The sequence below is a fragment of the Papio anubis genome, chromosome 5, assembly GCF_008728515.1.
Source record: "Papio anubis isolate 15944 chromosome 5, Panubis1.0, whole genome shotgun sequence".
In the NCBI taxonomy this organism is placed as follows: domain Eukaryota; kingdom Metazoa; phylum Chordata; class Mammalia; order Primates; family Cercopithecidae; genus Papio; species Papio anubis.
Genome location: NC_044980.1, coordinates 55,611,565 through 55,633,748, shown reverse-complemented (window position 1 = coordinate 55,633,748; position 22,184 = coordinate 55,611,565). Strand labels below are relative to the sequence as shown.

At 38.7% G+C, this 22,184-nt stretch overlaps 2 protein-coding genes across 7 annotated transcripts in view; one reads left to right on the top strand and one right to left on the bottom strand.

Moving 5' to 3' along the window:
* Positions 1–12,542, bottom strand: part of NDUFAF2 (NADH:ubiquinone oxidoreductase complex assembly factor 2) — a 203,612-nt gene extending 191,070 nt beyond the window's left edge. Inside the window, exon 1 of the mRNA XM_003899709.5 lies at positions 12,292–12,542. Within this exon, the coding sequence (XP_003899758.2) occupies positions 12,292–12,418 (127 nt within the window). The 5' untranslated portion in view covers positions 12,419–12,542. The remainder of the gene's footprint in view (positions 1–12,291) is intronic.
* A 53-nt stretch (positions 12,543–12,595) lies between these two features.
* ERCC8 (ERCC excision repair 8, CSA ubiquitin ligase complex subunit) overlaps positions 12,596–22,184 on the top strand; it is an 85,628-nt gene continuing 76,039 nt past the window's right edge. For 2 of the 6 annotated variants that reach the window (XM_031666184.1, XM_031666180.1), the window contains exon 1: positions 12,596–12,742. In XM_031666184.1, coding sequence (XP_031522044.1) covers positions 12,666–12,742 — 77 coding nt within the window. In that variant the 5' untranslated portion in view covers positions 12,596–12,665. Of the gene's footprint in view, positions 12,743–16,011; positions 16,199–22,184 lie in introns of all 6 variants that reach the window. The other 4 variants (XM_031666182.1, XM_031666185.1, XM_031666181.1 and 1 more) reach the window with 4 other exon arrangements.

The following is a 22,184-nucleotide window of genomic DNA, read 5'->3' as shown; positions in this document are numbered from 1 at the left end:
CTTAAAAAGGAAGGGCAAAAGGTATAAAACACCCTTCAGTTATAAGCAAAATTCTATTTCTGATTAGCAAACCTCAATTTTAAATTATCAGCTTTAAAGTTTGGTTAATACATCTTTTGATCTGGTTTCTCAAAAGTGTTTGAGAACTTCATATTCAAAAGCCAGCATTTTCTTTTTAACTAAAAAACATAAAATATAAAATTCAGGAAATGATATTATAATGTTTGGCACACTGATAATCCAAATATATGTGTGTCTAAATATACCCACATAGAAATATATAAAGTATAGAAAATAAAGTTTGGCAGTAAATGTTTTCATAAAAACCTCAGCATAAATTTTTCTTGGCTCACAACTTTTATAAATGTATAAGTAACACTTAAAAAATTGAGATAACTTATGCAAATCAATGTGATGTACCACGTTAACAAAATGAAGCACAAAAACTGTATGACCATCTCAATAGATGCAGGAAAAGCATTCAACAAAATTCAGTTTTTTCATGATAAAAATTAGTGTCAGGTATAGAAAGGATGCACCTCAACATAATGAAGGCCATATATGACAAATCCACAGTTAACATTATATTCAAGAGTGAAAAACTGAAAGCTTTTCCTCTAAGGTTAGGAACGAGACAAGGATGCCTACTCTCACCACTCCTATTCAAAAACAGAAGTCCTAGCAAGAGCAAGTAGGCAAGAAAAACAAATAAACGGCATCCAAATTAGAGAGGAAGAAGCCACAGATGACGACCTTACATATAGAAAGCCCCAAAGATTCCACATGCAAAAAAAGCTGTTCAGACTAATGAATGAATTCTGCAAAGTTGCAGGATACAAAGTCAATATAGAGGCCAGGCATGGTGGCTCATGCCTATAATCCCAACACTTCGGGAGGCCGAGGCAGGTGGATCACTTGAGCCCAGGAGTTCAAAACCAGCCTGGGCAACATGGTAAAACCGCATCTCTACAAAAAATACAAAAATTAGCTGGGCATAGTGGCACATATCTGTAGTCCCAGGATCACTTAGGCAAGGGGGGCAGAGGTTGCAGTGAGCTGAGATCGCGTCAGTGTCCTCTAGCCTGGGTGACAGAGAGAGATTCTGTCTCAAAAAAACACAAAGTCAACATACAAAAATCTATTGCATGTCTACTATCGACAAATTATCTGAAAAGGAAATTAAGAAAACAACCTACTTACAATAACATCAAAAAAGTCAAATACTTAGGAATACACTAAGGAAGTGAAAGACTTATACACTGAAAACTATAAAACACTGATGAAAGAAATGCTTTAAAGCAGACACGAATAAATGCAATGATATCTGATACGTTCATGGACTGGAAGAATTAATATTGTTAAAGTGTTCATACTACCCAAAGCAATCTACAGATTCAACACAATCTCTACCAAAACTCCAATTATTTTTTTCCAGAAATAGAAACAACAATCCTAAAATTCATATGAAATTACAAAAAGACACTGAGTAGCCAAAACAATTTCAAGCAGAAACAGTAAATCTGGAGGCATCACACTGTCTGATTTCAAAATACATTTAAAAGCTACAGTAATCAAAACAGTATGGTACCAGTATAAAACCAGACATGTAAACTATTGGAACAGAAGACAGAACCTAGTAATAAACCCACACATGAGGGCAAGTGAGTTTTGACAATTATGCCAAGAACACACAGCGGAGAAAAGATAATCTCTTCAAATAAATGGTATTGGGAAAACTAGATATGCACATGCAGAAGAACGAAATTGGACCCTTATCTCACACTGTATATAAAAATCAACTCAATATGAATTAAAGACTTCAATGTAAGTCCTTAAACTACAAAACTCTTAGACAAAAACAGGGTAAAAGCTTCTCAACATTGGCTTTGGCAATGATTTCTTGGATATGACACCAAAGCACAAAAGCACAAAAAGCACAAAACAACAAAAGCAAAAATAAGTCCGATTACATCAAACCAAAATACTTGTGCAAAGCAAAGGATACAAAGGCAACCTATGGAATAGGACAAATATTTTCAAACCATATCTCATAAAGGATTAAAAACCAAAAAATATAAGTGACTTCTATGACTTAATAGTAAAAAAAAAAAAACAAACACATTGATTTTAAAATGGACAAAGGAACTAACAGGCATTTCTCCAAAGAAAACATACAAATAGCCAACAGGTATATGAAAAGGTTCTCAATATCACTAGCCATCAGGGAAATCAAGTTAAAATCACAATAAGCTATCACCTTATACTTGTTAGGATGTCTACTATTAAAAAAAAAAAAAAAAGACAGCAGAGCGCGGTGGCTCACGCCTATAATCCTAGCACTTTGGGAAGCTGAGGCGGGCAGATCACTTCAGGTAATGAGTTCCTTGATATTTAACAGGAAGAATTTCTAAAAGACAAAATTAACAGATGAGAGGAAAAAGTTGTATTTTCAGATACCTAAAATTTTCTAAAGTCTAGTACATAGTATATATGTTAGCTAGTCTCAGATTTCAAAGAACAGTTACGCTCAAATTATCTCAGGTAACCAGGGAATACTATAAAGATACAGGAAGAAAGATGACAAACTCAACAGCTGCTAAATAGAGAGAACTGGAACATGATTTAGGACACAGCAATACCTATTGTGGTCTAATAGGAACCTTTTGACATGCTTGCCTCCCTAACTTCTTAGAAATGAACATCTATTGATCCCTAATTATTCTCATATTTTCTTCTCTCTAAGTATTATATCTATGAGTTAAAATTTCAACAGAAAAAAATTTGACCATGTTTGGTCTGTTACCAACCAATACAGAATGCCTATTTGGGGCAGAATTCTCACACCCAGTCACATCATAGGTCTTTGGCTATCTTACAGCTAATCACTTGGGACCAGAGACATGGATATGGGTATCATGATGACCTGTAAAGCTGGAACTAGTCCAAGTTACCAGCTACCTTCTCTAAAATACACAGGCAATCCTCAAAAAGCACCACAGACAATCTTCCAGTAAAAAATTTCTCACTTATATCACTAGAAATAATGATCTAGAACATTTACATCTGTGTCTACGTATTCTTCATTTTCACGTATTCTTCATTTTCCTTTGTTTGTTGTCAATATGGCACATACAAAGTATGTGTGAGTATCTGAAATAATTTTATACCTACTAAATTTGAAAAAAACTTTTACTATTAAAGCTAAGATACTTTTACTCAATGTAATCATGCATTTTAAAATATATATTCATAAATACAGTAAACCATAGCATTAGGTTACATTAAAAACATTTACCAAAGCCCACATTATACATATACTGTTCCTCAATTCACAGGCTACTCCTTTTAAGCTCACACAGAATTTACTGCTTGCTTTTCTCTAGACATTTACTCACTATGTCTGCAGTAGACACTATACCCAACAAATACATCAACCAAATGAGGACAGAATAAAAATCTTTTCAGACATTCAAAGACTCAGAAACTTTATCCACCTTGAACCTCTTCTCAGGAGGCTACTGAAGCATATATGCTACAAAACTGTGGTGAAAGGCCCAGAATCCAGAGAATAGGATATCCAGCAGAGGGAAGAGGAAAGGGAATTATGGTCTCTGTGTAATGAATTCTTTCAGGTACTGTATGTCTGAAAAAATCTTCATTTGCCTTTGTTTTAACAAGATATTTTTGTTCTGTACAAAATTATAGGTTGACAGATTTTCTCTTTTGGTACTTTAAAGATATTGTTCCACTGTCTTCCAGCTTATATTATTTCTTTTAAAAAACCTGATCTCATTTTCATCTTTCTTCCTCTGCAAGCAATGTGTCTTTTTCACTAGCTCTATAAAAATTTTCTCTTTATCAATGGCTTTCAGCAATTTGATTATAATATGCCTTGGTGTGGTTTTCTACACTTTTTTTTTTTTTTTTTTTGGAATCTGTGGATGATTTGGGGTCTGTGGGTTTATAGTTTTCATCAAATTTGGAATATTTTTGGCCATTATTTCTTCAAATATTTTTGGTCTCCAAAATGACCTTTACCCTTCATGGTATCCAATTACATATATTAGGCCACTGGAGGGTATCCCATAGCTTGCTAATTGCTCTTTTTTTTCTGGTCTTTTTTCTCTCTGTGTTTTATTTTGGGCAATTTGTATTATTATCTTTCAATTATAAATGTGTAAGGACCTAACAATAGGTATTGAAAATACATGAAGTAAAAACTGATAGAACTGGAAAGAGTAAAAGATAAATGTGCACTCATATTCAGAGACGGTAGCATACTTTTTTCAATAATTGATACAGTAAGTATAAAGAAAAATCAGTATGAATATAGACAGCTTGAACAACTCTATCAAGCACCTTGGGCTAACTGACATTTACAGAACATTCAACCCAAAATAGCAAAATAGATAATACATTTTTCTCAAGCACAAATAGAACATTTACCAAATCACACCATACTCTAGGCCATACAACAATTTACAGTAAATTTAAAATAACTGAAATCATATAAAATATGTCCTCTGAATATAATGGAATTAAACTAGAAGTCAATGAAAATCTCCATCTAGAAAATCTCCAAATATTTGTAAATTAAAGAACATACTTCTAAATAAATACATGGGTCTTATAGGAAAAAATAAATAAGAAAAAATATTAGTTGCATGAAAATTTTAAGATAAAAATTTGTGAAATGTGGCCAAAACAGTGCCTACAAGACATTTTAACATTAAAAATGTATATTAAAAAATAAACAGCTCAAATTATGATCTCAGTGGCCACCTTAAGAAACTATAAGAACATATAAAACCAATTGAAAGCAGAAGAAAATGATGATGATATAAGAGAAAGCGCTAAGTCTGAAACCAATGAAGAAAAAACTTACAGAGAAAAATCAGTGAAACTCAACGCTAATTCTTTAAAATGATCAATAAAATTAACAAACCAGTCATCAGGTAGGCCAAGAAAACAAGAATAGCTACAAATTATCACTTCAGGAAAGAAAGAGAGGATATCACTACAAATCGTACAAACATTAAAAAGATAATGAAGATATATTACAACTTTATGACTGTAAATTCAACGTATTAGATAAAAAGGGCAAACTACTCAAAAGATAAAAACTACCAAAACTCACCTAAGACAAAATAGATAGCCTGAGTAGTCTTATACCTGTTAAAGATATTAAATTTGCAGGTTAAAAATGTATTATCTTTGAATTTTTAATTCCAGCCTTCCAACAAGGAAAACTCCAGGACCAGATGGCTTCACAGGCAATTTATATTTAACATGCAAGAAATAAACAATACAAATTCTTCACAACTCTTCCAGAAAATCCAAAAGAAGGAAACAAAATTCAACTTACTTTATAAGGCCAGCATTAACCTAAAAACAAACTTAGAAAACACATTAAGAGGAAGAAATGAAGATGCTGAAGAAAAACAAAATTCTTCAATAAAATGTGAGCACATCAATCCAACAATATATAAAAAGGATAATGTTTCATGACCAAGTGGAGCTTACATGACAAATGCAATATTCAAGACATTCAACAATCAATCAATGCCAAATGAGTTTAAAACTTACGTCCACTCAAAAAAACTGCACAGGAATATTTATAGCAGCTTTATTCATAATCACCAAAACTTGGAAGCAACCAAGATGTCCTTCAATATGCAAATGGATAAACAGTGGTTCTAACCATACAACAGAATATTATTTAGCAATAAAAAGAAAGGAGATGGTTGGGCACAGTGGTTCACGCCTATAATCCCAGCACTTTGGGAGGCTGAGGCAGGCAGATCACCTGAGGTCAGGAGTTCAAAACCATCCTGGCCAACAAGGCGAAACCCCGTCTCTACTGAAATTATAAAAATTAGCTGGGCGTGATGGTGGACACCTGTAATCCTAGCTACTCGAGAGGCTGAGGCAGGAGAATCACTTGAACCTGACAGGCAGAGGTTGCACTGAGCCAATATCACACCACTGCACTCCAGCCTAGGCAACAGAGTGAGACTCTGTCTCAAAAATAAATAAATAAATAAATAAAAAGAAAGGAGCTCTTATGCCACAAAAAAACATGGAGGAAACTTAAGTGCATATTACTAAGTGGAAAAAGCCAGTCTGAAAAGACCACATACTGTATGACAGCAACTATATGACATTCTGGAAAAGGCAAAACTAGACACAGTAAAAAGATCAGTGGTCGCTTAGGGGTTTGGTAGCAGGAAGGGAGGAAATGAGGGTACACTAATGTAAGATATTAACAATGGGAGAAACTGCACTGGGGGAGAAGGAGTATCTGAGTAGTTTCCACTCGATTTTTCTGTAAACCTAAAATTGCTCTAAAAAATAAAGTCTGTAAATTTTTAAGAGTCCATCAGTATAATTCACCACATGATCATTCCAACAGAACCAAAAAAAAAAAAAAAAAAAAAACCAGCAAGCAAGCATATGACAAAATTCAACATCAATTCATAAAAGAAAGTGCTCAGCAAACGAGGTACTGGGAACTTTGTTAATTTAATAAAAGGTATCTTAAAAATTATAGCTAACACCATACTTAACAATGAAAGACTAGTGACTGGCGCGGTGGCTCATGCCTGTAATCCCAGCACTTTGGGAGGCCAAGGTGTGCAGATCATCTGAGGTCAGGAGTTCGAGACCAGCCTATCCAACATGGTGAACCCCCATTTCTACTAAAAATAAAAAATTAGCCAGGCATAGCAGCACATGCCTGTAATCCCAGCTACTCGGGAGGCTGAGGTAGGGGAATCGCTGGAACCCAGGAGGCAGAGGTTGCAGTGAGACGAGATCACGCCATTGCACTCCAGCCTGGACAACAGAGTGAGATTCCATCTTGGGGAAAAAAAAATGAAAGACTAAATGTTTTTCTTCTAAGATATGGAACAAGAAAAAAATATCCATGCTCACCACTCTTATTCAACATTATACTGGAGGCTCACCCAGGGCAGCCAGGCAAGAGAAGGAAAGAGAATGCAAATAAGTTAGAAAGGAAAAAACAAAACTGTCTCTCTCCACAGTTGACATAATTAACTACAGAGAATGTCCAAGAATCTGCAAAAAGCTTCATTCAAAAACTAGTAGGTGGGTAAAATAGGTTGCAAGATGCATGCTCAAGATGGAAAAATCTATTGTACTTCAATATATTAGTAATAAAGAATTAGAAATTAAGTTTTTTAAAGCATCATTTATAATAACAATACTTTATAATAAATGTAACAAAACATAGCACGACCTCTATGTTGAAAACTACAAATTAGTGATAAATTTTTAAAACTGATCAAGTAAAAGATCTCTATGAATTAAGTCAAACTGACTTTGACATTAAATCCCATTCTTTTTTTTTTTTTTTTTTTTTGAGACAGAGTCTCGCTTAGTCGCCCAGGCTGGAGTGCAGTGGCGCGATCTCGGCTCACTGCAAGCTCCGCCTCCCGGGTTGACGCCATTCTCCTGCCTCAGCCTCCCGAGTAGCTGGGACTACAGGCGCCCGCCGCCTCGCCCGGCTAATTTTTTGCATTTTTAGTAGAGACGGGATTTCACCGTGTTAGCCAGGATGGTCTCGATCTCCTGACTTCGTGATCCGCCCGCCTCGGCCTCCCAAAGTGCTGGGATTACAGGCGTGAGCCACCACGCCCGGCCAAATCCCATTCTCTTAAGTGCTACATTATCCAATTTGTCTTTCTTGAGTAGCAAAAACACTTTGTTAGGCTAGGTAGGTACTGTTATTTCCGTTTTATAGAGTAAGCTGGAGCTGCTATGGTCTAGCACACACACTCTTAGGTATGTATGTACTCATGGAAAATGAAAACTTATGTTCACACAAAATCCATACGTGAATGTTTCTTGCAGCTGTATTCATAATCACCAAAAACTGCAAGTAACTAAACTCAAATGCCCTTCAATGAGTACAATGAACAAACTGTGGTATATCCATTAACATGGAATACTAATCAGCAGTAAAAAGGAGTAAACTACTGGTACACGTAATGAATCTCAAAGGCATTATGCTGAATAGAAGAAGCCAGGTTCAAAAAGTTACATATGGTATAAGTATACATGTGGGACAGTCTCAAATGGAAAAATGTATAATGGCAGAGAACAAATCAGTGGTTGCTGAGGTTAGGGATGAGGAGAGATTGTGACTACAAAAAGTTAGCATGAGGGAGTTATTCAGGGTGACAGAACTGTTCTGTATCCTGATTTTGGTGGTGGTTACATGAATCACATGTGTTCAAATTTATAGAACTGTACACCAATTTTAAAAGTTAATTTTACTCTATTTTAATTTAAAAATGGAATCTAAAAAAACCAACTAATAGCAAACAGAAAAACTAAAGAAAAAAAAATGAGATACCACAACCACCTACTAGAAGAACTAAAATTAAAGACTGACCATACCAAGTGTTGATAAGGATGTAGGACAACTAGAAATCTCACACACTCCTGGTGGGAAGGTAAAACGGTACCACCACTTAGACAGTTTCTTAAGAAGTTAAACATACACCTAACAAGTTGACTCAGCCATTCCATTTCTAAATATTACATCAAAAGAAATAAAAGCATATGTCCATACAAAGACTTACACATGAATGTTCATAATTTATTTCTAATAACCCATAACTAGAAACAACCCAAATATCTATGAACAGGTGAATGGATAAACAAATTATGGTATATACATACAATGGAATATTACTCAGCAATAAAAAGAAATAAACTACTGATAAACACAAAAACATGGATGAATCTCAAAATAATTATGCTGAGTGAAGAAACTAAAAAAATAAAAAAAGAAAAGCAGAATATGTGCTGTAGGCTTCCATTTAAATAAAATTCTAGCCAGGCGCGGTGTCTCACACCTGTAATCCCAGCACTTTGGGAGACCAAGGCAGGCGGATCACAAAGTCAGGAGTTCAAGAGCAGCCTGACCAACATGGTGAAACCCCGTCTTTACTAAAGATACAAAAAGTTAGCTGGGCAGGGTGGCGCACATCTGTAATCTCAGCTACTCGGGAGGCTGAGGCAGGAGAATCACTTGAACCTGGGAGGCAGAGGTTGCAGTAAGCCAAGATCGCGCCACTGCACTCCAGCCTGGGCGACAGGGTGAGACTCCTGTCTCCTTATTTATTTATCTCAAAATAAATAAATAAAAACAAATAAATAAAAATTCTAAAAAATACAAACTAATGTATAGTGTCAGAAATCAGATTAGTGTCTGTCCATGGAAGCAGAAGCATAAGGCAGGACTAGAAAAGGGCACACACAACAAATTGTGGATAGTGGATATGCTAATTTTTTTTTTTTTTTTTTTGAGACGGAGTCTCGCTCTGTCGCTCAGACTGGAGTGCAGTGGCGCCATCTCGGCTCACTGCAAGCTCCACCTCCCGAGTAGCTGGGACTACATGCGATGGCCAACTCACCCGGCTAATTTTTTGTATTTTCAGTAGAGACAGGGTTTCACCGTGTTAGCCAGGATGGTCTGGATCTCCTGACCTCGTGATTCACCTGCCTCGGCCGCCCTAAGTGCTGGGATTACAGGCGTGAGCCACCGCGCCCGGCCAATTTTCTTGACTGTGTTGACGGTCTCACAGATACTACATATGTCAACTTACCAAATCATACATTTGAAGCATTGGCCATTTTTTGGTCAATTCTACTTCAATAAAACTCTCAAAATGCAATTGCAATTATGTAAGAAAATATACAAATGAGTGAGAATATGTAAAAATAAAATATTCATGTTATTTTAGCATAGACATGGCTGTTAATTTGAAACTTCAATGATATTGTATCTCTATAGAAATGAATGATACAAACACTGGTATAAATGTATTTTTTTGTTGTTTTTTGGGGTTTTTGTTTTTTTCTTTTTTTTTGAGATGGAGTCTCACTCTGTCACCCAGGCTGGATGGAGTGCACTGGTGTGAAATCGGCTCACTGCAACCTCCGCCTCCCAGGTTCAAGTGATTCTCCTGCCTCAGCCTCCCGAGTAGTGGGGATTACACCCGCATGCCACCATGCCTGCCTAATTTTTGTATTTTTAGTAGAGATGGGGTTTCACCATGTTGGCCAGGCTGGTCTGGAACTCCTGACCTCAGGTGATCGATCCACCCTTGGCCTCCCAGAGTGCTGGGATTACAGGCAAAAGCCACCGCACCCAGCCATAAATGTATTTTTTAATGAGCAAAAGATTTGAACGATACTTCACCAAAGATCTGTAGATAGCAAATAAGCACATGAAAAGACTGTCAACATACTCAGGCATTAGGAAAATGAAACTTAAAGTCACAATGAGATACCACTATACATCTATCAAAATGGCTAAAATAAAAATAAAAACACACCCAAAAATGGGATAATACTAAGTGCTGGTGAGGGTGTGGAAACAACTAGAATTTTAATGCATTGCTGACAGGAATACAAAATGGTACAACCACTTTGAAAAACAGTTTGGTAGATTCTCATAAAGTTAATCATACACTGATCACACAACTCAGTAATCCCACTACGAGGTATTTACCCAAGAGATATGAAAACTTACGTTCACACAAAATCCTGTATGGGAATGTTTGTAGAGGCTTTTGTCACAATCACAGAAACTGGAAACATCCTAATGTCCTTCAGCTTGTGAACAGATAAACTGGCAAACCTATACAATGGAATACTACTGAGCAATAAAAAGGAACAACTACTGAAACATGGATGAATCTCAACTACATTATGCTATGTGAAGCAAGCCAGGCTCAAAAGTCTAAATCCTGTATAATTCCATTTATATGATATTCCAGAAAAGGCAAAACTATAGGCCCATAAAACACATCGGTGGTTGCCAAAGGGTGTGGGAATGAACTACTAAGGAGTTAGAGGAAATTCTGATGGTGATGGAATTATTCTATTACTTGAATCCAGTGATGTTACTCTGTACTTATTTGTCAAAAACCATAAAACTGTACACCATAAAGGGTGAATGTTACTGTATGTAAATTATATTTACATTTTTAAAAAACTCAACATGACAGTTTGCATATTTTTTTAATTTTACTGATAACTTATGGAAAAGAAACATCTCTCTGCTTGCAATCTGTCAAGAAATACTTAACACCATGCTAGGTTCTTTGTAGGCTTTTTGTGTGTGTGTGTGTGTGAGACATATTCCCTGCCTGACAAAGGAGCTCATTGGGGAAACAAGACTAAATATTAAAATAAGTTACAGAAAAAGGCTAGGCAAAAAAAATAAATTAATAAATTGAGTGATAAATCACAGAATACATTTTATATATGTGGGAAATGAATGGCACATAATTTTGGAAAGGTCTTAGTGCTTCTCAACATTACTGATCTTATATTATCTCTAATTTTCAAGTGAGGATGATGAGACTTGGAGAGGACAAGTACTTTTTCCGTGATTCTCAAGCTATCAGGTGTCAAAGCTGAGATTCTAACCCACCCCTTTTCGCCCAAAGCCTGACATATTCTGCATGCGGCGATGGAACAACAGAAAAGAGGTTATGACGTCGGCTACACAGTGTGATTTCAATGGACAGCAACGCCTCCTTAGTCCCCAAACAACCCGCTCAACTACTTGGCACGAATCCTACACAGAAACACCATGATTAGTGCCAAGTTTCTTAAAGTGAGCTCAACGGGGTCTTGGAACGTAAACTCCAGAGAAAGGAATCAGCGAGCCTTATGGGGATACGGACCCACTTCTGACACGTCTTGGTAGTGAGGAAGGCGCATGGGGCCAGCGCCGGAGCCAGGGTGCCACCGAAAAGGGTAAACACCACGAAAGAGGACACCCGAGGCCCTGAAGATACTCCTCTTCAATTACACCACTCAGCTCTGGGTCACAAGGCGGGGCACAGCGTACGAAAAACCTCTTCCCTGGCCCTTCCTAGCCCCTTTGGTGAAAGATTTGCGTGGACTTTTCCCCGCCTCCGTCGCCGATCCAGGGCTAAAACTGAGGCTCCTCTACCGGCGTGGCTGGGAGGAAAGTGATGTGTGCCTTAACAGCGCGAGCAGCCCGGGGCACGCCGGGGGAAAGCGCTGGGTAGTAGGGACCGCGGTCGCACGAGGCCGGGCCAAGGCGCCCAGAGCCGGGCCGGGTAGGGCTCCGATGGCAGAGTGAAGGGGTCGACAGGGGCCAACGAACTCCAGAAATTCCCTCCGGTGACACCCTAAGTGTCTCATGATGCGTTAGTTGACTAGGGGCTCTCACTTTTCCCTCCTTTACTGACCACGCAATCGCTGCCCTCGCCCCCTCCTCACCTCTCCAGTTCTTGTACTGCGGGATGCAGTAGTATTTGTTCCCGAATTGGTCCGTGCCCACGTGCTCCTTCACTTCCCTTGACAGCGATCTCCACAAGGCGCGGAACAAATCCTGAGACCAACCCATGCCGTCCACCCAGTTTCCAGCGCTGCCAGCAGCAGGATCCGCAGTAGGAGCAACGCTCCAGCACCCAACCCAGCTCACTGAGGCGGAGAGGTCAGGCCGGCCTCCATCCTGGAGCCCTTCTAGTAACGGCGCTCACCATTGGCCGGACGTATCACCGCCTGACCAATGGGAGACTCTGCTGTTCCAGTCCCGCCCCTGAGTTCTGTCATGGCGACGTCCAGTACTCCAGCCGGTGTGAGGACACGCCATGCTGGGGTTTTTGTCCGCGCGACAAACGGGTTTGGAGGACCCTCTTCGCCTTCGGAGAGCAGAGTCAACACGGAGGTAAAGAAAACCTTACTTTTTGGCTAACAGGCCAGTTAGAATCTGGACCAATAACTGTAAACTTTGCCCCACACTTTCCCGTCTCATCGCTCTCCTGCCACCAAACTCTTATTTACCCTCTAATGCGGTGTGGCTTGCGAAAATAGGATCCCTTTTATTTACTGGTAACAACTTGCAGGCGAGGGGCGGCGCGGGGCGGGGGGAGGGGGTTCGCCCGCGGGCTCAGATGAAGATATTATAAACCTAAATAAGGCTACTTCGTTGTACTGTATTCCTTCTCTCTTAAGTTACTGGTAAGAATAACTGCCCTCCAAGTACTCGTTCATTCATTCAGTCTGCATATTTAGTGAGTTCCTACAGTGTGTCAGGCAGCCTATTAAAAAGGCAGAGGACACAGGCCAGGAATTGAACAAAGTTCAGAATGACTAGAGCGGAGAATTGGGGTAGGGACCATTGACAAGAGATGAAGTAGACAGAAACTGGATGAGGAAGAGCCATGTGTACTTGGGTAGAGGTGTGAAGATGAGAATAAGGTAACAGCTATTGCATTTTGTTTTCTGCTTGGAGAATGGGTTGCAACTGAGAACAACAGTGGTAGCCAAGTTAGGTAACTGTTGTGATTACACTTGTCCGGGAGAGAGTTGATGGAAGCCTGGGCCACAGAGTTCCCAAGTAGAATAAAGATAGTGGAGACATTTGAAAAACGTCTAAGAAATAGAATCAGCAGTCCATGGAAATTGATTGGATACGTGAATGACGAAAAGGAAAGAATGATTAATGATTCCCAGATTTATGTCTTGTATAAGAAGTTGAATGTTGGTAATATACTCTGAGAGAGGGTTTTCCAAAGGGAAGAAGCAAGTTTTACTTTTAATTTTGCCCACGTTAATTGAGGAACCTTTGAAGATATTTACTTGGACAGTGGAGAACACAGTTGCATATGAGTTCTGCGTTCCTGAGAAATTTAAATATTAGTTTCCAACATTTTATCTGTTACGTTTTCAGTGTTGTGAAATATCTCTGAGAGTTCCTTTAATGTGTTTTTTTGCCAGTGTCACTTCCTCTGACACATCATCAGCCTTTCATCACAACCACTTTTCCTCATTTATGTCTGTAAGTTCACCTTCACTGATTTCCTCAGTCTGCATATCTAGAATGTCTCAAATGGTGGCAGTGTCATTGTTCCCACAATCAGCATGTTCCCACAGGCAGCTATTTTTTTCATTTGCTCCATTTTATGTTTAATGCAAGTTTCACTTCTAGTATTATCACTCTTTTAATGCATTTTCATTCTTTTGGCCAATTTCCTCTTTTAATCAGTAAAATTCCACGTGGGCTTATCTTAAGGGCACAGAGATATTAATAACAAACCTACGTGCTTTGCAGCCTGTGTGTGAACTTAATAACAGATACACAGTGACCAATCACCCACAGACTTTGAAAGAAGTAAAATTGCAAATTGGTCACTAATTTTGATTCATTTATGTAATTACAGAAATGTTATTTATGTAATTATTTGTGGACTGAAAAGCTAGTAGCAAACTTTTATGCTATTTCTCACAGTTAACAAACTGTGGTAACTGAAATTCATATCAGACTGAGCCAAGTGAGGATTGCTTATATGTTTAAGACAAAGTATAATAATTTTTTTTTTTTTTTTTGAGATAGGGTCTTGTTCTGTCACCCTGGCTGGAATGCAGTGGTGCAATTATAGCTCACTGCAGCCTCGACTTTCCAGGCTCAAATGATCCTCCCATCTCATCCTTCTAAGTAGCTGGGACCACAAGCATGTGCCCACACACCTAGCTAATTTTTAAATTTTTTGTAGAAATGGGGTCTCCCTGTGTTTCCCATTCTGGTCTTAAACGCCTGGGCTAAGTGATCCTCCTGCCTTTGCCTCCTAAAGTGCAGGGATTTTATGTGCGAGCTACCATGCAGCCTAAAATTTTTTAAAAAATATTTCCATCATTAAGTGATGTTTTTGCTTAATTAAACAACTGTAGAGTTCCATTTTATTCATAGGAGATGTCTACTGTTCTTCCTTGTCATCACATAAGGGCAAAAGCATGAACACTGATATGCAGTGTTCACAATTTACACCCTCTAAAAAAATTTTACAACTTTATTGAGGTATAATTGACATATGATATACTGCACATTAAATGAGAATATACAATTTGATGAATTTTGACATATATTTACTTTTGAAACCATTACCATAATCAAGAGAACATCCATAACCCTAAAAATTTTTTCACGGTCTTTTATAATCCTTCTCTCCCTTCTTTCTCTGCTTTACCCTCTTCCTTCTCTAGAAACCACTAATCTGCTTTAGGTCACTATAGTTTGCATATTTAGAATTTTATATAAATGGAATCCTTTTTGTCTGGCTTCTTTCACTCAGCATAATTACATTATTTTGAAATTTCTCCATGTTATTGCTTGTATCAATTCCTTTTTATTGCTGTGGAGTATCCCACTGTGCAGATATACCATAGTTTATCTAGTCTCTTGTCGATAGACATCTGAGTTGTTTCCGGTTCAGGACTAATACATTTACAGCTGCTCTGAAAACTCACGTATGAGTCATTGTATGAACATATGCTTTTATTTCTCTTAAGTTGATGCCTAACAGTGGAGCTACTAGATATATCCTTTACATTTTAAGAAACTGACAGTTTTCCAAAAGCATTTTCCAGTCCCACCACTATGAGAAAGCTAGCTGCTCCATGTTTATGTTTCCCCTTTCCTGCTTTCATTTGACTATTTGAACATTATTTAGTATTCTATTTTATATACTATGATTTCAACTATATCTTTTTGTATAATTTTTTAGTGGTTGCTCTAGGAATTATAAAATACATACTTTGCATTGTCTATTTTGGGTCATTTCATTGTTTTACTGCTTCATTTGGCATGTAGAAACCTTATCAACCTTTCCCCTGCACCATATTTATTGTTGTCTTATATTTTATATTTACATACATTATATACTCCATCAGACATAATTTTTTTCAACCATCAATCATATTTTAAGGAAAAGAATAGCCTATTATATTTAACCAGATAGTTATCATTTCTGTTGCTGTCTCTTTATTCCTGATGTCTGAAATTTCTTTCTTATATCTTTTTCTTCTCTCTGAAGTGCATAGTTTATCAATTTTTTAAAGAGTAGGTCTGCGGCAGGAGGTGGCCGCAGCTACAGCACGAGCGTCGTCACGTGGCCGCTGGTCACCGCCACCACCCCCTCCAGCTGTGTTCTCTTTCAGGTTGGGCCGGGCCCTGCCGCTTCTGCAAGCGCCTGGCTGACTGAGGGAGACAGAGAAAGAGGAGGAGAGGAGGAGGAGGATTCAAGGAAGAGAAGCTGGGGAGCCCTTCTGCGCCACAGTGATATCAGTATCAAGATAAAAGTGTGGAATGGGAGAAAAATTATCAAACCTGAAAGAAAATCTGGAGGTGGTGTTTTTCCAGCAGCTCGGTTGAGGGAGAACTTGGCTTGTCTCTGTTTTTGATTCCTCTTCAATTTCTGTTTCTTAACCAAGACTTGTGTTTGAAGAACTGTATTGTACTGAGCCTAAGTCATTTTTAATCTATAACAGGAACATGCATTTTCACATGTCAACCAGATTTGTGGACCAATAAATTTATCCCCAAAGAGATGGGGTCTCACTCTGTTATCCAGGCTGGAATATAGTGGCGCAATCATAGCCCATTGTAGCCTCCATCTCAAGGACTCAAGGGATCCTCCCTCCTAGGCCTCCCAAGTAGCTGGGATTACAGAGACAGGGTCGCACCATGTTACTCTGACTGGTCTTGAACTCCTGGCCTCAAGCAGTCCTCCCACCTTGGCCTCCCACTGTGCTGGGATTACAGAAATAGAAAAGCATATCCTTAAATTCATGTGGAATCTGAAGGGAGCTCAAATAGTCAATACAATACAGTCTTGAAACAGAAGAACAAAGCTTGAAGACTCACCTCTTCTGATTTTAAAACTGATTTTAAAACTTACTACAAAACTACAGTAATCAAATACAAAAAACAGTGTTGTACTAGCATAAGGAAGACATATAGACCAATGAAATAGAAGAGAGAGCCCAGAAATAAAACCTCATGTATATGGTCAAATGATTTTTTTCCTTTTTCTTTTTTTCTTTTTTCTTTTTTTTTTTTTTTTTGAGATGGAGCCTCACTCTGTCGCCAGGCTGGTGTGCAGTGGCACGATCTCAGCTCACTGCAACCTCTACCTCCCGGGTTCAAGCGATTCTTCTACCTCAGCCTCCCCAGTAGCTAGGATTACAGGCGCCCACCATCATGCCTGGCTAATTTTTGTATTTGTGGTAAAGACGGGGTTTCACCATGTTGGCCAGGATGTTCTCAATCTCTTAACCTTGTGATCTGCCCACCTCGGCCTCTGAAAGTGCTGGGATTACAGGTGTGAGCCACTGCGCCCAGCCAGTCAAATGATTTTTAACAAGAGTGCCAGGACTGTTCAATGGAGAAAGGATAGTCTTTTCAACAAATGCTGCTGGGAAAATGGAATCTCCACATGTAAAAAATGAGGTTGAACCCTTAACTAACACCATATACAAAAATTAACTCAAAATGGATCAAAGACATAAATGTAAGACCCAAAACTATAAAAGTCTTAGAAGAAAATAAGGAAAAAATTTTATGACAGTGATTTATTCGGCAGTTATTTATTGGGTATGACATCAAAGACACAAACAACAACAACGTAGAGGACTATGTGAAAATTTTTAAACTTTGTTAATCAAAAGACACTGTCAATAGGGTGAAAAGACAACCACAGAATGGAGAAAGTATTTGCAAATTATATATCTGAAAAGGGTTATAGAAAGCATATATGGAGAATTCCTACAACTCAACAACAAAACAAACAGCTTGATTTGAAAATGGGTGACTTGGAAAAACATTTCTCCAAAGAAAATATGCAAATGGCAACAGGTAGACCAAAAGAAGCTCAGCATCACTGATCATTAGGAAAATCCAAATCAAAACTGTAATGAAATACCCTTATACCCGTTAGAATGGCTACTATCACATCAAACAATAATATGTTTTGGTGAGGACATGGAAAAAATTGGAACACTTGTGCACTGTTAGTGGGAAGGTAGAATGGTACAGTTACAGTGGGAAGCAGTATGGTGGCTCCTTATAAATATTGAAAATAGAATTTCCATATGATGCAGTGATGCCACTTTTGGGTGTATCCCCAAAATGGTTGAAAACAGGGTCTTAAAGAGATAATTTGTACACCCATGTTCATACCGGCATTATTCACAATAGCTGAAATATGGAAGTGTAAACTAAAAATAAAACTTCAAGCTTCTTAATTGTCTGAATGAACCCATCCTCTCAGCCAAGAGCATTCCACAGTTCAGGACATGATGGGGAGGGGGCGATCAGGCATTCCCCATTATACTCTCCCTTTGGAATTCAGGCACAACTGGCCAGCATTAACATTAAAACAGAGATCTTACGACTTTTTGTAGCAATAAGACACTGAATTCCAGCCTGACTAAAGTAAAGCATCACATGACAGATAGCAGGCCCCAGGAGAAATTGAAGTATTTTGCCCCAAAATATATTCCTTTGACATATTTTAAAATGGCCCTGTAAAACTGTCTCTTATAGGCAGATCTACATTCTGTAGAGAATGCCTTTCCCTTTCTAGGTCTTTTCTTTGATTCTGGAGAGTTATCTGAGTCTTTCATCATTTTAAGTCTCATAAAAAACATTTACAATCTATTCTTTCTGAAGCCTGCTACCTGGAGGCTTCATCTGCCTAATAAGAACCATGGTCTCTACAAACTCCTTATCTTAACCCAGACACTCCCTTATATGGAATTTTAGGTGTTTATTTTTTATTTTTTATTTTTTATTTTTTGAGCACCCAGGCTGGATTGAGTGGTGCGATATCGGCTTACTGCGGCCTCTGCCTCTGGGCTTCACACGATTCTTGTGCCTTAGCTGCCTGAGTAGCTGGGATTACAGGCATGCACCACTATGCCTGGCTAATTTTTTGTATTTTTAGTAGAGATGGGATTTCACCATGTTGGCCAGGCTGGTCTTGAACTTATGACCTCAAGTGTTCCACCTGCCTCAGCCTTCCAGAGTACTGGGATTACAAGTGTGATCCACCATGATCCGGCCTCACTCCAGCTTTTTGTATTTTCAGTAGAGACAGTATTTTGCCATGTTGGCGAGGCTGGTCTTGAACTCCTGGTCTCAAGTGATCCGCCTGCCTTAGCCTCCCAAGATGCTGGGATTACAGGCATGAGCCACCATGCCCGACTGGGTTTCTGGTCTTTAGGTAAACTCTTTTGACAAGTTGCCAATTGGAAAATCTTTGAATCCACCTGTTAGCAGTGGTGAATCTATATGGGTCTGCAACAACTTGATTCTTGCCTCTTTGGAGGAAAGAATTTTGCTGAGGGGCAGTAGTTGGTTTAAGGCAGAGGGAGAGACTGAGGCAAGTTTTAGAACAGGAGTGAGAATTTGTTAAAAAGTTTTAGAGCAGGAGTGAAAGGAAGCAGTACACTTGGAAGGGCCAGGCAGGTGACTTGCAAAATCCAAGTGCCCTGTTCATCCCTTGACTTGGGGTTTTATACATTTTTATGGTCCTGGGGTTTTTGCTGAAGTTGTGCATGTGTTCACTTGAGGAATTTTTCTCTTACCTGTCGAGCGTTCCCAGTGGAAGGTCGTGTAAGAGGCCATTTTGCCTCTGAGTGGGCCTGTTTGAGATCTTACTGAGAAGTGGATAACACCAGCTCCGAGTGTTTTCTATCTGTTAGGAGACTATCTTCCTGGTGCTGGCTGTGACTACTTATCATTTTAGAGAGGCAGTTTAACAACCACCTGACCATCACCTCATGGTCGCCTGACAGTCCTAGGGGCAACAGGTGGTGGGGGTGTGTGTGGGGGTTGCTCTCGTGCCCTGTCTGTATCTGCCTAACCACCTACTCTAACATACCTATGAGCTGGAAGCCTCCACTTTGAGTTTTTGAGTTGTTCTGCCTTTCCTGACTGAACCATTGTACATCTTACATGTATTGATTGATGTGTTACATCTTCCTAAAATGTATAAAACTGAGCTGTAGCCTGACCATCTTGGATACATGTCGTCAGGACTTCCTGAGGCTGTGTGTGTCACAGGCATGTCCTTAGCCTTGGCAAAATAAACTTCTAAGTTGAATGAGGAAAAAAAAAAAAGAGTAGGTCTAATGGTTTCTGAAAAGGAATCTGCAGCCATTCAAATCATTGTTTTCCTATAGGTAATTTATCATTTTTCTCTGGTTGCTTTGAAGACTTTGTCTTTAGTTTTCAGCAGTTTATGATGTGTCTGGTTGCAGATCTCTTTGGATTTATTCTAATTAGGGTTCATTCTGCTTCTTGAACTTGTAGACTTATATCTTTCCGTAAACTTGGGAACTTTCCAGCCATTTTTTCCAATATTTTTTCAACACCACACTCCCTCTCCTTTTAGACCTCCAGTGACATAAATGTTAGTGATTTTATAATTGTTCCTCTGGTCCCGAAGGCTCTGTTCTTTTTCCCTCCAATCTTTTTTCCTCTCTGTTGTTAGACTGTATAATTTTAATGGATCTGTCTTTAAGTTCACAGATTCTTTCCTCTGCCGTCTCCAATCTGTTAGTGAATACATTAAGTTAAAATAATTTTATATTGAAAACTAAAATTTCCATTTGGTTTTTATGTCTTCTATTTCTTTGCTGAGACTTTCTATTTTAACATCTGTTTCAAGTGTGTGCCCAATGACTTGCTCAAGCTTTTTTTTTTTATTTTTAAAAATGGGGCCTCACTGTTTTTCCCAGGCTGGTCTTGAACTCCTAGGCTGAAGTGATCCCCTTGCCTCAACTTCACAAGAGTCGCTGGGATTACAGACTCGAACCACCATGCCAGTGTTGCTCAAGTTCAAGCATTTTACAATAGTTGCCTTGAGTCTTTATCAGATAATCTCAACACCTGCATCATCTCAGCTTTGGCTTCTTTTGGCTTCTTTTGTTTGTCTTTTCCCATGCAAGTTGAAATTTTCATGGTTCTTTATATGCGGGGAAATTTTGGATTGCATCCTGGACATTTTGTATACTCTGGGTATTGTTTTAATCTTATGAAGAATGTTGATATTTTTGTTGTAACATTTAATTAGCAAGATTAGGTTCAGGCTACAAGAACCTACCTACTTGTATGGACTGTAGTTTTAATGTTAGCTCAGTTTTCAAAGTCTCTTAATATCTTCCCTAGGTGTATGCCATTCAGTGGTCAGACTGTGACCTGAGTGGTTAGCTCAATATTCAAAATCTTTTGTATACTACTCAGGGTTAGATCTATGCATGCCTCACTCAGGGATGAGTTCTGGAGTTTATAAACAACTTTATGGGATCACTTTCCTGAGCTCCTTCTTCTCTGTGATCTCTTGGATACTTCCCAATTTTCTGGGACTCCGTGTTTTGGCCATCTAGCCAGAAACTTTAGGGGCCACTTACCCTGTTCTGCCATACACTACCATGTTTAAGCCCAAGTCTGGGCTCAGAAGTGAGGAGAGAGGCAATAAGCAATGGGGATTGCCCCTACCCTCTTGGAATCGGGGCTGTGATGAACAGAGAAAACAATTTCCCTCCCTCAGAGTTCCGGCTTCTGCAGGCCACTGTGTCTAGCCATAGCCATTTCTGTCATGTGATTGTCTGTGACTATTTACTTTTCAGAGTCCTCAAGTAGCTGTCTATGCATTTTGTTTGTTTTTTACAGTAGTATGACCCAGAACTGAAGTATTGAATAATGAATGAAATGATCAAATTCAGTATCACAACTCATAAAACAAGAATTAAAAGTCCAGTAATGTAAGGAAAATGATAAGAGATTAGGAGGGTAGATTCAAAAGATCTAGCAGGCAATAATAATTCCAGAAGAGCAAAACAAACAAACAGTAATTAAGAAAAATAATTGCAAAAAGATCTGGATTCGCAGACTAACAGGGCTCCCTGAAGTCCAGACAAGATTGATAAAAAAGACATAAAAGTATGTATACCCAATAACTTATCTAGCAATGAAGAAGAAATTATTAAAAGCTTCCAATGGTAAAGAATTTACCATTCACAAAGGTAAAACATTTCATTGGTAGTTCTAGAGACTAGAAAACACTGGAATGATAACTACTAACAAAAAAAGGGTATTGAAGCCTGTAATCCCAGCACTTTGGGAGGCCAAGGCAGGCAGATCACTTGAACTCAAGAGTTCGAGACCAGCCTGGGCAACGTGGCAAAACCCTGTCTATACTAAAAATACAAAAATTAGCTGGGCGTGCTGGCGGGTGCAGTGGCAGGTGCCTCTAATCCCAGCTACTCATGTGGCTGAAGCACGAGGATCACTTGGTGGAGGTTGCAGTGAACCAAGACTGTGCCAC